At 36.0% G+C, this 13,625-nt stretch overlaps 1 protein-coding gene across 2 annotated transcripts in view; it reads left to right on the top strand.

The window, feature by feature from the left end:
- Positions 1-13,625, top strand: part of lyn (LYN proto-oncogene, Src family tyrosine kinase) — a 35,138-nt gene that overhangs the window by 20,028 nt on the left and 1,485 nt on the right. For both annotated transcript variants that reach the window (XM_088919336.1, XM_088919335.1), the window contains exons 8-12: positions 45-197; positions 2,648-2,830; positions 3,800-3,876; positions 7,138-7,291; positions 8,524-8,655. In XM_088919336.1, the coding sequence (XP_088775462.1) occupies positions 45-197; positions 2,648-2,830; positions 3,800-3,876; positions 7,138-7,291; positions 8,524-8,655 (699 nt within the window). The remainder of the gene's footprint in view (positions 1-44; positions 198-2,647; positions 2,831-3,799; positions 3,877-7,137; positions 7,292-8,523; positions 8,656-13,625) is intronic.

Here is a 13,625-nt window from a genome sequence, read left to right as displayed (position 1 = left end):
AATTCTAAACTGCAAAGAGCAGTAAACTTTGCTTGCTATTTTAGAACAAGCTGATGGCCTCTGCAGAAAGCTGGACAAGCCTTGTGTTAAACCCAAAGCACAGAAACCTTGGGATAAAGATGCCTGGGAGATCTCGAAGGAGTCTATAAAGATGGTGAAGAAACTGGGAGCAGGGCAGTTTGGGGAAGTGTGGATGGGTGAGTGTACCTCAGACATGTCTTACAATATTCAGTGTATGTGTATATGTATTTCTCTTTGAATATTTTTCATCTAACAGAAATCTATTAAACAGTCCGTAGTAAGTAAGGTTATGCTAGACAAAGCTGAATAGTAATGTTAGCAATTCAGACAATTCAACTCAAAAGAATACATTTGTGTCCGGTTGGAATAAAAGAATCAACATTTAAGGGCTGTCAGTATTTGCTATCCAAACGCACTGTTTAAAATAATTGAGGTCAGTATTCTTCAGTAGAACGTTTTTGGGTGTTTGACTGGGAGGAACACCTGTCAGCTAAAAAACAGGCCCTGGAACACAGTTTAATATAACAGTGAAATACTTATTTTTTTATTCTGAATCACTTTAAAAAAAAATCTGGATCACCCTCTGTTTGTAAGAAGTAACGTTCAGAATTTAAAGTATGAATCTTACTGAGACCTTGTGAGCCCCTTTTTAGTCTAATGGTATCCTCCTCTTGTTTCTGAGAAACTAATATTTACGTTCACGTGTGGCTTGGCAGGCCTTTTAGTTATTTAAGAAGACAAGATAATAAATTAGCATCTGCAGAAATTTAATTTAATGTATTAACTATACAGCTATAGACTACACTTACCAATGAAAATCCCATATGAGTCAAAACCAATGACATGTATTTCATGTCTGCCTCTGCTCCTGGAGAATCTCAATCCAGCAGTTTTAATAGGTTTAAATGACCAAATCCTTGGAACAACTTAATTGTGGTCAATTGCAGACGATTTGTTAAATTAAGTAATTTAGAGATAATTTTGAACAAAAATGTATCCATCAAGATCCTCAATTCAGTAAATTGAGCACATTTTGCATAAGTGTTCCCAGTCTTTTGAATCAGAATAATCTAGGGTGACATATAAGTCTAATTTGAATGGGGCTCCCCAGGACCAAAGATAGAAACCTTACATGTATCAGGTCACTATGGCAGGGCTCAAAACACACATTCACTTACGTCAGAAAATATAGTGTGAGTAAATGTCATTAGTATTCATGCTTTATGATCACCCATGTTGCCCATGAATTCCAGGAAGTAACCAGCTTTGCAAACATACAAATGGTTCAGGGGATTTTGAGTTCAAGATGTTTCCTCTTGTTTATTTAGTCCCCTTGACGTTAATTTCAAGTGAAATGCTTTCCTCTGCTCCGCGGTGAGGAAATCTGTGGACCGTGCAACTGCACAGTCTATTTCCTTTCTTACTTTTTCGCTCAGGCTTTTTTTTCTCTGGAAAACAAGAGACTTGACAGTATAATATTCCCACGTAACTCCAAGGCCTCAAGGTGAGGTTTACACTTTAAATGTGAATGTGTGCCACTCATAAAACTAACATTCTAACACATTTAGAAAATTATCTGCATATTATTTTTTCTAAACATATTAACCTACAGTACTAAATATTTCTCTGGAGCAAATAACAGGTATACATTTGCTTATGTTTATATAAATGTCACTTGCACTCATTTATGTAAAAAACGTGCTGTTTCGGGTGATTTTAATAAGTATCATTTTCATTGTACGATTGCTTAACAACAGAGTTCCGTTTCCAGAGACCAAATAATGGCCAGTTCTATGTTACTGACAAAGCATGTAAAGTGTGGAGTATTTTCTTAGCCTGCTTCCTGTTTTACTGTGCTGTAGCCAGTGAAAGACAATGTAACCCAGTTTAATCCTTAGTTGCCAAGGACTTGCTGAATAACAAAGAAGGAACTAGACAAAGCCTGTTCTTTTAATGTAGTTGTGTGCTGATGGCCATAAGTAAGGGAGTGGACTTTAAACAGAACTGCATGTCCATACTTGTACTGTATGCGGGCTGTGAATAGTGTAGTGGCTGAAAGTAAAGGGCTAGTTGCCAGGTGATTTCTGTCGTGATACCAAGATCTTTCACTGTTGCATTTTTGTGCTCAGTCTAACACATGCAGTGTATAGCAGAGAACCTGTTGCAAATAACACTGTTGTAGCAATTGCCCCTGTGTAATCCACTCTCTGCCCCCCACCCATCCTCTGTGTGCATCTGTGTGCGACTTAGAATACATCTAATCTAAATGACATTGTTATTTTGTGAATGTAAAGGAAGCACCAACATTTTCTATTTTTCTGCTGATTATTGTATATTATGTTTACAAAACTGTAACTAGGAGGGACCACATTTATTACAAGCTGAACCTAAGAGATGCTGTCTCTGAACTGCTTTTATTTAATTATTTTGTTCTTTTCTATTCATTGTATATATATTTTTTTGTTTTTCTGTTTTAGAACAGTGTGGTCTGCTCTTAAAGGACAAGACCTTGACCTCCCCAAATGTTCTTGTTCATCTGAATTTTAATTAATTAATTAATTTGCTTCATTAGTGATTTGTTAGAGCTGACTTTCTGAAGTGAGTGTTTCCCTTTCTTCTATTATAGCCTACTACAACAACACAACAAAAGTAGCAGTGAAAACCTTAAAGCCCGGGACCATGTCGGTAGAAGCATTCCTTGAAGAAGCCAACCTGATGAAAACACTTCAGCATGACAGATTAGTCCGACTTTATGCAGTCGTCACTAAGTCCGAGCCCATTTATATCATAACTGAATTCATGGCCAATGGTAAGTGATATTGTCATAATATAGAAACAAGTAATAGGTTTATTCCATGCTGAAAAAAAGAAGAAGGAAAACACAAAGTTTCGGCCGTGAAGCCTTCTTCAAGTGTCTTGAAGAAGAACTTTTGAAGAAGGCTCCACGGCCAAAACGTTGTGTTTTTTCAGCATGGAATAAACCTATTACTTGTTCCTTTGCAGCCTACGCATGCTGACGCAGCTACCCACCTTGTCATAATATATGGAAGTAATCAGTTCAATCAGAGATAGGCCTTATTAGGATTTTGTAAATGCGAATGAGAGAAAGAAAATTAAAAATAAAAATGTAATTTCAGCACCATTAAGATACTTCAATCATTTTTTTTGCCTTTATTTCTTTTTTCCTAAATATACAGTACCCATTTTCTCGAGTGCTTGTTTCAATAGTACCTCAAAAAACTTCTCTTCGTTGTGTAACTTAACTGCATATCCATATTCCTACCGTGTGACAGTGTAGTGGTGGTTGGTGCTGATGCCTAGCTGTGACTTGGGTTCCTGTGCAGTTTGTAGGCTCATTCCACGTGTTCTTTCAGGTTTTCTCTGGGTAATCTAGATAGTTTACACCTCCAGAAGACATGTGGAATAGACATTAGGGTTCAGTTCCTAATCCCCATGAGAGAACCTCACCTCATTACTGATTGCATAGATAGATACTTTCCTATCCTTCCCTTCTTATATCAAAATGTTATTATTAACTATATCAAAGAATATATTATAAACTAAAAAAAAAATTCTTAATATTATCACAGAACATGCTAAGATATTTTAAATAAAACATGTCTCATCTTCTCTTTTTTAGTAAAAATATTGGTTACCATGATTCATTTCTTTTTCATGTGAGAGAAATCAAAATAAGATTTCTTTACTTAAAAAAGTATCAGTGTAGTTGATTGCAAAACCATTCTGCTTGACGTGTTTTATGTGCTTTCTCTTTCAGGCAGCTTGCTAGATTTTTTAAAAAGTGAAGCTGGAAATAAAGTACAGCTACCTAAGCTCATAGATTTTTCTGCTCAGGTAAGAAATCATATTTTAGTTGTTTCTTAAAATATAGGGCACATAATCGAGCCATTTTGAACAGTCTGAGTGAAATAGCCAAGAAAGTTCCTATTTTAACAGAAGTATTTCACAAAGAGAAGCTTGTGATGTCAGTTTTTCCATTGGTAAACCAAAAAGAGGAACATCAATTTGCACAATTGTATTTCTAGTTATTTTATGATTCGACTAGCCTTGTTATTACAGAATAATTGTTTGTAAAGGGGATGAAAAGTCCATTTTAAACATCAGTGTCTGAAGAGCAAATGAAATTAAAAATGGAAATATGATAAATTAGATTTATTCCTTTTTAATAAAGAAACCCTTATGCCCAAAATGGCATTACCACCTATCTGTTATGAAAACATAATTATGCAGAGTCTATAAATTTTGTCAGAAAATACATGAAGTCAAATTCTCTGCTCCTATTTGGTGTTGCAGAATGCAAAAATAGCAAAACTTTAAACCCAAAAGACCAATAAACTGTAGTTATACCAGTGTTACAACCCTGCATTTATTTTCATAAACCTTTAGTTATGAAGATTGTAAAGCAGTTTTATCTGCACCAAAATGGATTTATAGTGCACTTGTCGTTCACTTAAAGGGACCTAATTACCAGTTCCATTATAATCTTATAGGCTAGTCATAGGGAATAAATTGTAGGTGGAAATGTCCCTAGTGATTCTAGTTAGATCATAACTAATCTGGTCATTCAAGTTAGATCATACTCTACTTATAACTCAGTTTAATTTAGTTTTTTTTGGTTTTGCAACATGGAATTGCCACAGTACAGTATCTGTGGGAATTGTGGTAAGATTCAGAGTTTCCTTCCTTGCAATTAGTCAGTGGAGACTATTCTTTGGCTAGGATTGAGTTAATTTAGTATGCCAGTGGATGTCTACAGACTTTTTTGCAAGGGTTCTGTTAAAGGTGTAGAGGTTGTAGTCTGTGTTTTGTCAGCCAGTGGGGATTCGACATCAAAATCCTGCGATCCCGAGTGGAACAATTCCCAGCTTCTCACATCCATTGGAAAGGGTTACTCATCACCAGCCAGAGGCAAAGGTGACTGAGGTACAGGAGAGACAGGGCAGAGGAGTGGGTTGGTAAAGCTAAGCAAGGATTATAGTGTGAACTTTATACGGAAGACAGTAACCTTACAGTAAGTCTTCATAGAACATAAAGCACTTGCAGATTTTACAATAAGAAAACGAGCTTTTGATTTAAATTTCTGTAGCTGTGTTCTATTTTTTTCATGAGTCTACTCTGATATAGGATCTGTCACATACTGTATGCGGTATAACAGCAAACGTTTGGGAGGAAAGACAACAGCCAAGATCAATCAACCTCAAGTGCTCTAAATAGAAATCATTCATCCAGGGGGTTGGCCCTCAGCCAATCAGGTTAAGGCAAAAAAATGTACAATATCTTAAACACTTAATAAACATTCTCAATACACAAAATGATTGTGTGTTATATTACATCAGTAATGGTTTCCCTTAATTATAGTGAAACCAGTATTGGTACAATATTTTATTTTCTTTCCTTTTTTTGAAGGATAAGGACCAGGCTTGTTTTTCTCTTTATAACACACCAACACAGTTAGTATAAAAAAGCTTGTAAATACATTTTTAATTTTAGAATCTTACAATTCAGTAAATGCAGATAATAGGAGATTTCGTACAATGATAAGGGGTTGTGTAAATAAACTGGACTGTTTGAGCCATTCTGCCAGACCATTATTCACTGATGAGAAACTGGTAATTGCTTTTACTCACTAAGCACATTCTACTCTGTCCAACTGCTTGTTACTTTTTTAGTCTTTAACCATTCGGTATAGCAGCTTGACATCTGCAAAAGAAAGATCTTTTTATAGCACTAGGCTAATGAACTTTGACAGCATTTCAAAGAGTGCTACAACAACTGTCATTCGTTTTACGTTTACAAAGCACTTTGCTGCAGAATTTATAAAAGTTCACTTTAAATGAGCAATCTTGTGCAGTGTGGTGCTTAAATAAATAAGTAAATAATGGGTAGGTACACTATTTAGAATAACAAAAACAGGAGTTAAGATTTATTCAATAATTTTGTTAATGATGTTTGAATATGATTAAATATTTTTAATGTCTGAATACCGTGTATTCAATTTACCGAAAAGCAGACCTGAAAGAGGACATGATATTTCTCATGACACATTGAAACCCAGATGAAATTTTCTTAGTGTATACAACTTCTATAATTAGAATGTCACTTCTCTTTTTTGTTGGATTGGTGCTGTTGACCAGCAGTATGGTTTTATTGATGATGTTTTCTCTTAATCATTAATATTCTTTCTTAAAATGCATTTGCATGTGGAATTGCAAAGTTATCAGCCCCCTTAACGAACTGTATCGGAATTGAAAGGAAATTTATTTGAGACCTTAAGCGACTTCAGAGCACAGTCAGAAACAATATATATACTATATACTGTATATATATATCTGTGATTGTTTAAGAGCTTAGATTAGAATTCACATCCAGCGATCCAGAGACAAGAACATACCCAGCGACTCACAGTAGCTTCTGCTGTTATTAAAGTCACTTTCATCAGTTCGTGCAGGCCTCTTTATGTATGTGTACAGTGCTGTAAAGTCATCAGCACTGGTCAATATTAATACCAAGTATCACCACCTTTGGTATAATGCTCAGCATGTTCAGGACACTGTTTCTGAATTTTATCTCCTGTTGAATCAGCTTCTATTTCTCTTTACATTTTAAACTTTTACGTTGGTCTTGTCAGTTACAGAAAGCAGCAAATCATAGATGTTTTGTGTTTTGGGGTGGCTGATCTGTGGAAATCTCCAGGGTTTGATTTATTTTTTGACATGTCCCCTGCTACGCCAAGTGAAAAAAAACACTTTACCCAGAAGTGATCCTGGTGTTTCAAATTAACCTTTTAAATGAATTGTCAAATTCTTTGCAGTTTCAATTGTGGTATATGAACTGTTTTGTTTTGCTTTCTTTTTTCTTTGTCTAATTGGATCAATAATTTTCTTTGTGACAGAAAATGAAAAAACAACACTGCTAAAATGGGCTAGTCATTGTTGAAATTGTTGTATTAGTTGAGTGAGATGACTAAAGCATCCTAATGCCGTGTAAATCCTGGCCTGTTTATCTTTGTCAATAGGTGAAGCAAGGAAGTTTGTTGAATTACAGCAGATATGTAAATATATGAATGCAAGAACACTCACTATGGCTTTGTTGCAGATCGCTGAAGGGATGGCATACATTGAAAAAAAGAATTATATCCACCGGGATCTCAGAGCAGCAAATGTGCTTGTTTCTGAGAGTCTGCTGTGCAAAATTGCTGACTTTGGCTTAGCACGTGTTATTGAGGATGACCAGTACACAGCAAGGGAAGGTAAGACTAAGTAGTGCAGAAACTGGTTAAAGAAGAATTTGTAATGTTCTGCAAAACATTCAGTTTTCCAGCATTTACTATAAATATTCCAGCATTAACTATAAATATTCAAGTTATTGTAAGATGGATTTCCTATTATTAATGAGAAATGTCACTGGACAAAAAGCTTTGAAGCTTTGTAATGTTTAATGTTTTCATGGTTTTATGTATATAAAGTATTAACTTTTTAAAATGTGTTAGTAATTATAATTTTTTAGGGGATCTTTTTGTAAGACTAATTTTATCTGTCTATGTATAAATGAAAATAATATACCTACTGCAGCACTAAGATTCCATTTTTATTATTGTTGGCAATATCGGAAATCCGGGTGGCACAGAATCCCAGTTATTAGCAATGCTGCCTCACAGTGTTTGGGCCCTCGGCTGTCTGTGTGGAGTTTGTATGTTCTCCCTGTGTTCGTGTGGGTTTCTTCCAGGTGCTCCACTTTCCTCAAAAGACATACTGGTAGATTGATTGGCTTCTGGGAAAATTAGCCCTAGTGTCAGTGAGCGTGTGTCTGTGTGAGCACTGTGATGGACTGGTGTCCCATGCAGGGCATACTACAGTACATAGCTATACTTGATTGCTTCCTTTTCCTGAGAACATCATTCATGAGTTCAATGAATACAGAATATATTCTGAAATATTCTTCCATTAATGCTATAATAATTTAAATACTTCTTAAGAATGCTCAATCAAATACATTTAATTCAGCAATAATGACATGACTTAGAACCATTTATCTAGTCCTGATCATGTCTCTGTCTAGAGTGTTTTTCTTTGATCAAGTTGCCTTTGTATTCAAACGTTCAGCAACACTGGTTACTAAGCAACTCTGAAAAAATCAATACCAAACCTTGATCACAGAATAGACTTCACGCATCTGAATTTCACATCATCTTCTAGAGATCATGGTCTATGCATGTATTTTGTGAGCTGCTGGTCATATTCTGCCCCCAATATCTGAAACACCACAGCGACTGTCAACAAGTAAAGCCAAAAACAGATGTTTATGCAAATGACGAACACAAACACTGTTTGTGCAGCTGCACGTTCTACACAATTGCAGCCCATAAAGTATCTAACCCCAGGTTTCTTTTTTCTTTGGTGTATATTTTCAGTTTCTATTGTTGTGGTTGTTTTTACTAAAGCTTCCCTTTATGTTTAATCCCGTCAAATGTTTGTGTTGCAGGCGCCAAGTTCCCAATCAAGTGGACTGCACCTGAGGCCATTAACTATGGATCATTCACTATTAAATCAGACATGTGGTCCTTTGGAATCCTCCTGTATGAAATCATCACATACGGAAAAATTCCCTATCCAGGTAATTATAATAATATATAATAGAAAATAATATAATGTCGACCAGTTTCATAAAATAATCTTTGCCACACATAGTGCAGCACACACACTCAGTACAGTAGCACAAATGTTAGGACACTCTTTATCATTATGTCTGTAATCATAAGTCACCTACAGTATTGCGTATCATATTGTGATATGTCAATATGTCATAACAATATTAAGGATATAATGTCACCAATATGTGCAGAATTCAGAGAAACAGGCAAAATTTAATGTTGCAACAAACCCATTTAATAACAGTACTGGCTACACTTTATCCCCTTACAGGACAGAAATGATGAGCTAACCCTTTCCTAGTCACTGCGTTATTTTCAAACATTGCCATTAGGACACTGACAGCATTCATATATTGCAAAATATCCAATACAGTTAAAGGACATTGATTATTACCAATATCTGACAAAATTGTCAAATAATTGCTTTTGCTTAGCCAGTCACTTCTTGCAAATCATTCTGTATAATGTTCAAATTATGACTCTATAATACAGTACACAATATACCAGTTCAAGGTCATCGGTGTGATCACACCCATGTTTACATATAGTGCATCAAGGACAGTGTGCAGCTGCACAGAGAGATGAGAGGTTGGCCTTGCACTTGAATTCAAGAGCTCCCTCTTTCTTTTCACCAATTAATGAACATGCCATATAAATGACACAAGACTGAGCATTTGCAATTCCATTTAGCATGGTGACAAACATTTCAGAAAGGGGTGGTAACACCTAATTTACAGAGCTGAAATGTATTATTCATTTGCTCTTTTGGTGAAAAGCTTGCTTTCAAAACGTTTGACAACAGTCTAATTATAAGTAACCTTCTGGACATCAGGTTTGTAAAGGCTCTGTTATATCTGTTCCCACACAATTCTGAAACACAGGAATTATGTCTTGATTTTTACATCTTCTTTTATACAGATTTCCCTGGTAATGCAAGGCAACTGTCTTGGTGAAATTTACCATCAGTATAACAATGTTTCACTCCCTTATTCCAGCCCTGTTGCTCAGGCAACTGCATCTATGCTGTGTAGTGAGAATATCCAACTCTCTTATCTTTAAGATTGTTAATAGCTCTGTAGTGTACATTGTTTATATACACTGAAGCCTATGAAGAACTGTAACTGAAGAGAACTAGAACTAGTAGTTGTGATTGCAGCTTAAAGGGGACAAACCAGCGGCTTTCTGGCCGTCCCTCTTTGCTGCTTTTTATTCTAGTAGCTTAGTTTTGGAAGGATATTATCCCAGCTGCACAAGATCCTGGTGAGACAGTTTCAGAAGCAGAATCAGAAGCACAATCACTTTTATTCGCCAGTACGTGTCAGGTACAGGAATTTGCCTTGGCACATTTGGACCCTGCTCAACACAAAAAACACACAGGTGCAAAAGGAGCACTAATATTACTGACATAATTACATTGGGCAATATACAAAAGACGGGGAGACACAAAAACACAGTCACAATATGTGCTCACAGTACAGTACAGATTTCCGGCACATGTAGACATTACAGTGTATATATACAGTAAGACACAAGTACATTCACATTTACAGTACAGTGCAAATCTACAAACAATAGACATTATAGTATATGCAAGACACATGGCAAGTTCAGACCATGTGCAGTTCACACCATGTGCGAAAGTACAATCTGAGGAGTAACGTGCAACTATGTAAACATGTTGGGAAAATGCACCACTTCTTAAATGCAAAATGTACAAGATGTACTGTATGAACCAAGTTGGCAATAATACTAATCCAACGTTTTTCAGCTGAAATGGGGAGTTGGGAGGGAGAGGATGCTAGTTAAGCAGAAATATGGCATTGGGAAAGAAACAGTTCAAGTGTCTGTTTGGTTTGGTTTTGATTGCCTTGAAGCGCTTTCCAGGGGGAAGCTTTTGAAATAAATGATGTCCTGGGTGGGAGGGATCTGCAGCAATCTTGGTGGCCCGATTCACTGCTCTAAATTTTTCACAACACGTTTAAAGATTGTAACTGTTTTCCAAATTTAATTTTTAAAAATGTCATAGTTATGTGAGAAACTCCTAATTTCTATGACAAACACTCCTCGTGTTAATAAGCTGGTAATGAAGAAAACATGAGAGAACCCAGACAACTGAGGGACCGTATATTGAAAGCATGGGCTTCCACTCAGGAGTGGCTCTAAGCAAATACCATCTGAGCATAGTATCAGGAAAAGGCTTATCCCATGCTGAATGGAAAAGAAAAGAGATACAAGGTTTAGTTTGTGGAGCCTGAAGAAGGCTGTTCCTTTGCAGCTACCTACTTGAATATCCCAGCATGCTTAATGTTGCGTATATAAATGCTGGACAGGCCTGGTTGCCTATAGTTGTATTTAGCATGGCTGCAAGAGGAGACCTAGTGACTTTGAAAGTGGTTGCTTAGCACAGGTACCAACATTGTAAGAGAGTATTCTCATCCAGCATTTTCTTTCTGTAGAAGTCCATTACTTAAGGTTAAATTGGTAAGTTTTAATGCCACGAAACATACTGTAAAGTACAATAGAACCACATTTCTCGACTGAATACAGGGATGTGCATTGAATGTCACAAATCTATAGTGACTCAGTGGAACACCTGTTATAGAAGGTGATGTCACCTCCTGGTAACCTGGATAGCGCTGAAGTCTTCCTCAGCAGGAGAGCTGGGCTTTTAGCATAGCAGAATTCACTGGGAGGCTTCAAGACCCTGCCTGAGGGCAGCCCTTGATTTCATTGCAGGCAGACCTGCACTCAGCACACGTTGAGATAAAGCATATTTCGTAGCTACATACATTGACTGCAGCGCCTACAGTATTTACAGAGTATTCAAATTGCTGTAGCGTTCGTATGCATGGCGGAAAAACAGTTTTACCACAGAACACTGTGATGTTGTGACTAAACTCTTGCATTCAAATTTGAAATTTGAATAAATGGAAACACGGCACCAAATAACGTCTAAGCAAAATAGTCAATCTAGACTGGAGGTCTGAGGTTATGCTTGCTTCATCGGACAATATTTCTGTACTCTATAGTATGAAGAATTGTACTTTCATATAGGATTATTTTGCATGCTGATGCCCAAATGTTCTCTCTCTTTCGGACTCACCGGTAGTAGCCCGATTCAGGGTCCCGATAAGACAGTTTCCTTAAGAACAGTTCTGTCATAAAACAGTGCTTATTTAAATCCAGTATGTTTTGCCGCTTTATTTGCTGTGTGCCCAGATAGTGAAGATACTATTGGCTTCTAAGACAATTTGTTTTCTAATCAGCGTAATGAATGCCTTTTTTGCACTGCAACCTCATTTTATATATTCAGAAAGCTCCTTATGTTTTTCCTAATGGTTTGTTTTCTTTAAGGCCTTCTGTTTTGTTTTTATCTGTACTTAGTAAGTGAAAAGGACGCTTTGTCTCAGGAGCTGTCCATACCTACAGCAGATTTTGAACTAGTATTCTTTCCTTAGCATCAGGTTAAATAAGCCTTTCTGGCACTGATCTGCAGAAATAAAGTGAACCTCTTCAAGTGTTAAAAATGTCAAGGAGTTTGTTTTAGACGAAACTGTTCCTTTAATAGCATAACTTCTGTCCAATCCTCATTTCTTTTTAGTGAGCGATTTGATCAGTTAAACTGCACATCTTTGTTGTGATTTATTAGAAGCACAAATAGGCCTAAATCAATTCCGTCAATAAGAAACCTAAATGTTTAATGGAATGTTTATAACTGCTCCCTTTTGTTAACAATTTTTCTATATTTCTGCATGCTTGATGTTTTAACATATTAACTTAGTCTTTCAAATATGAAACGTCTGAATGAGAAGTAAATTTTGTTATTTTAATTTAAGAGTTTCTCTTTATGTGAAGAACTAAGTGAAATGACTCACCATTGTGGCTCACTAAAGAACATTTCAGGGGTACCAGAAAGAGTTTTCATATTCAGTGTGTAGAGAGAAAGAGATTAATGTTTTGTCACATATGTTACAATTTGAAAACATTTAAGTGTAATTTCAAAAAGACTTCAGAAACGTTATTCCATCATTTCCCAATGCTGTTTGTTGTTCTCTGCTAATTATTCCTGTAATTGTTAAATGCTTTATCATATTACAACAATCATTGTTCATCCCTCCATGTGTCAAGACACTAATTTTATGAGTATCCAAAATGCTAGTCATTTTTTCATAAGGCATGTTTAATTCTTACGAGCAAAATTTCATTTCCTTGTTCAAATAACCAGAAATTGATAGTGGAGTGAGGAGATTATCTGGGAGGGGAGCAATGAAATTTGATTTTGTTGGTCAAATTTGTTATTGAAAACTGCTCTTTAAGATTTGAGCATTATCATACAAGGTACATTCAAAGAATCGCTAAATAGTAATTAGTAATAGTAATTTATGTTTGACAGTATCTTAGACAGATAATACTTGCCAGTGTGGAAAGATTGGACGGCTTTTGTGAGAATCCTTAATGAATTGTGTGTAATACTACTAAGGTACATTCATACAATACCATATTGGTGTTGCATAAACACATTTCATAAAGGCAGAATATCACCTTGGTCAAGCAAAATAATTGGAACAAGAACATTGTTTAGCATTGTCCTTGATTACCATCTAGTGGTTAAAATCTGAACTGTTTTGTGGTCATTCCTTCCCCGAGAAAATATCACATGCACAGGATCAGTGATTATCCATGTCAATATTTTTATAAATATAAAAAATACAATAATTATTACACTTTTGAGCAGAAAGACATCTGTCTATACAATCTATTAAAAGTCTGTGCCTCGGTCTTTTCGTATTTCCTGTAACGTCCGATAGACGTTTAGTACAGCTTAATTTCTTGCTTTAAAAGGAAACTATTTCAAATGCCTTGCTTTGCTAAACAGGTCCTGTGCATAGTTTTGAACTTTTTGTGATACGAATGAAAAATTGCTTTATTTTTT

The sequence above is a fragment of the Atractosteus spatula genome, chromosome 6, assembly GCF_055471065.1.
Source record: "Atractosteus spatula isolate fAtrSpa1 chromosome 6, fAtrSpa1.hap1, whole genome shotgun sequence".
NCBI lineage: Eukaryota > Metazoa > Chordata > Actinopteri > Semionotiformes > Lepisosteidae > Atractosteus > Atractosteus spatula.
This window is presented reverse-complemented; position numbering and strand designations above follow the sequence as displayed.